The sequence below is a fragment of the Aplysia californica genome, unplaced genomic scaffold (genome assembly GCF_000002075.1).
Source record: "Aplysia californica isolate F4 #8 unplaced genomic scaffold, AplCal3.0 scaffold00030, whole genome shotgun sequence".
Lineage (NCBI taxonomy): Eukaryota > Metazoa > Mollusca > Gastropoda > Aplysiida > Aplysiidae > Aplysia > Aplysia californica.
The window spans coordinates 386,072-388,683 of NW_004797300.1; the positions used below are offsets into that span (position 1 = coordinate 386,072).

Consider the following 2,612-nt stretch of genomic DNA (forward strand, 5'->3'; position numbering starts at 1 on the left):
CACACACACAGGTAGTCTCACACGCCCACAAACGCACACAAACGTGCATACTCCCATCGCCAGACACAATAAGGGAAAAGAGCGAGTTTGAGTTTTGAGTAAAGAGGGGCACATCGACACAACGACGGTCATTTAATGCAGGGGAGAAGCAAGACAGAGAGACAGAGACAGAGAGAAACAACAGACGGAAAGAAAAAACAAAGGTGACCTACCAGTAACACCCTCCAACTACACGCCGAGAGCTCCGCCCAGGAAAGAATATACGAACAACCAAAACAATCACAAATAAACAAACAACCAAACCAAAGGTATTTTGATACAAAACCAAACACAAAAAACAAGGTCTGTGAGATCAACCTACAATTTTAGCAATGTTGAGCTTGTTGCTAGGCAACCGGTAGAGGTCGCTATGGGCCGGCCGGTGCCTGACGTCCCAGATATGTACAGGCAGGACCAGCCAGAGCCATGTGCACGGAGTCCAGACCATCACTGTCCACTGGAAGCACGCGGTGAACTCTGGCCATGTGTTGTTCAACAACCGGCCCTCATCCTGGAATAAGATAAGAAAGAAAGGGAGGGGAGGGGAGGGGGTGGAATGTGAAATTATATAAATTTAACGCCCCTATCAACTCTAAAAAGGTTATTCAAGAGGCGGGACCTCTGGGTTTAATGCCCATTTCCGAAAGAACCGAACCTTATAGTACTTTTACTTTTTCTTTTTCTTTTTCATCCTCTGTCGCAGATAAGCCTCGCGGGGAGATTAAGTTTTCTGTGGTAGGCCAACTCTGCAGCTCTTTCGATCGAGATGTTATTATTCATTCCGGGAATATTAATATTCGTGTAAAGTGCCATTCTGAAGGACATAACGTAGGGCCGAGCTGATGCCCGAACCACCAAAGCTGCAATCAGACGATAACGGGTCAGGTTGCCTTACCACTAGGCTAGCCGACGCCACTGCGGTGGGTGTGAAGCAGAGAAATATCTCAACAATTAAGATCTCTTAGGACTTCGAATACTTCTGCCCTGCATGTGAAAGCCAACACGAGTCGAGTGGGATGTAAACATTCCAGCAAACATTCGTGGGTGCTCGATAGCGTAACTTTCAAATTCAAGAATCGAACTTAAACTTTCAGTGTGTAGGTAAAAGAGCCTAAACATTACATCACGTAAACCGGGAAGGCTTTCTCGAACCATAGTAACATGTACAAAAGCGAAAAAGAAGGGCCTCTTTTGATAAAACTTCGCAACCCTTCTCCCCAACCCCACCCCATGAGGCGCTCGTCAGTTTTTTGGGGGAAGTGGAATTATTGGCATCGTCTTAACGTAAAGCTTGTTCTTTTGTCATCCTTTCAATGGAAAAAAAATTACCCGTCTATTTTCAATATAAGTCAAGATGCGATTGAAGGAGGTGGAGGTCTCCTGGTTTTAGCGTACAAATTAGTGAGAAAATGGCCGACAAAGTTTGGCGACTTGCACAGCCAGAATTCTTGGAAACTATTTTTTTTTATAATGTGGGCCTTTAATCAAAGTTGTTGGGTTTTTTTCAGTGAAATCTACACAGCAATGTGTTTTAAATGGACATAAAAGATGTGGAGCAAAAAAAAAAGTCGATGAAAATTGCCAAACGGGAATTAAAATGCTGCTTTATTCGATTTCATTATTTTGATTAACGCCTCATTTCACGAAGATGCTTCACACATTCTGTATCAAGCCTCGGGTTAATTAGCCGTGCCTTCAATTACCACACGCAGTACCGTCTGTGAATTGTTGTTATGTTACCGAAGTCCTATCGCGGATTCAAACCTGGAGGTCTTACACACTATATAATTATTGCCCGACATGAAACCATTTATTGACCTAACGGCCCACCACTATCGCCTTTCACGGTGTAACAGTAGCTCATTCGCTTACTCGGAACATAATGATCAGAGACAAACATCCTACTTCCTCTTAATCTCTGCATCCTGTATTTTGCTTCCTGCTCTGTGCGAGCCGAGCTGCGAGTCTTGTTTCCTGTTTTCCAGCTCTTGCTCTCATTGTATTGCTGCTGCCACTGTTGTTGTTTTTGTTGTGGTTGTTGTTTTTGTTTTTGTTGTTGTTGTTGTTGCTGTTGTTGTTGTTGTTGTTGTTGTTGTTGCTACTGATCTGCTGTTGGGTTTGTTGTTGTTTATGTTGTTGTGATTGTTGCTGTTGTTGTTGCTATTGTTGTTGTTGTTGTTGTTGTTGTTGTTAATATTGCTAATGTTGCTGCTGCTGCTGTTGTTTTTGTTGTTGTTGTTGTTGTTGTTGTTTTTGTTCCTGTTGTTGTTGTTGTTGTTGTTTATCATGATGATGATGATGATGATGATGATGATGATGATGATGATGATGATGATGATGATGATGATGATGATGATGACGTTCGTAGAGATGGTGTTGTTAATGTTAAAGCTCATTGTTGGCTTTCAATATCGGAACTCCTCCTTATCCTCTTCCTTCTCTCCTCTTCCTCTTTATCATCCTCCTCCTCCTCTCCCTCCTCCTCCTCCTCCAATTTAGCATACAGACAAGGTGCGAGGACTCCTCTATGAGTTAACGGCTTCTCTCCAGGAGGATTTACTACTGTTCTCTCA

The 2,612-nt window shown here is 43.0% G+C and overlaps 1 protein-coding gene across 1 annotated transcript in view; it reads right to left on the reverse strand.

Annotated features, from left to right (window-relative positions):
- The window catches only part of LOC101863239 (multidrug resistance-associated protein 1), a gene marked incomplete in the record, with an annotated part of 65,654 nt that overhangs the window by 45,741 nt on the left and 17,301 nt on the right, over nucleotides 1-2,612 (reverse strand). Inside the window, 1 exon segment of the mRNA XM_013091192.2 lies at nucleotides 362-550. Within this exon segment, the coding sequence (XP_012946646.1) occupies nucleotides 362-550 (189 nt within the window).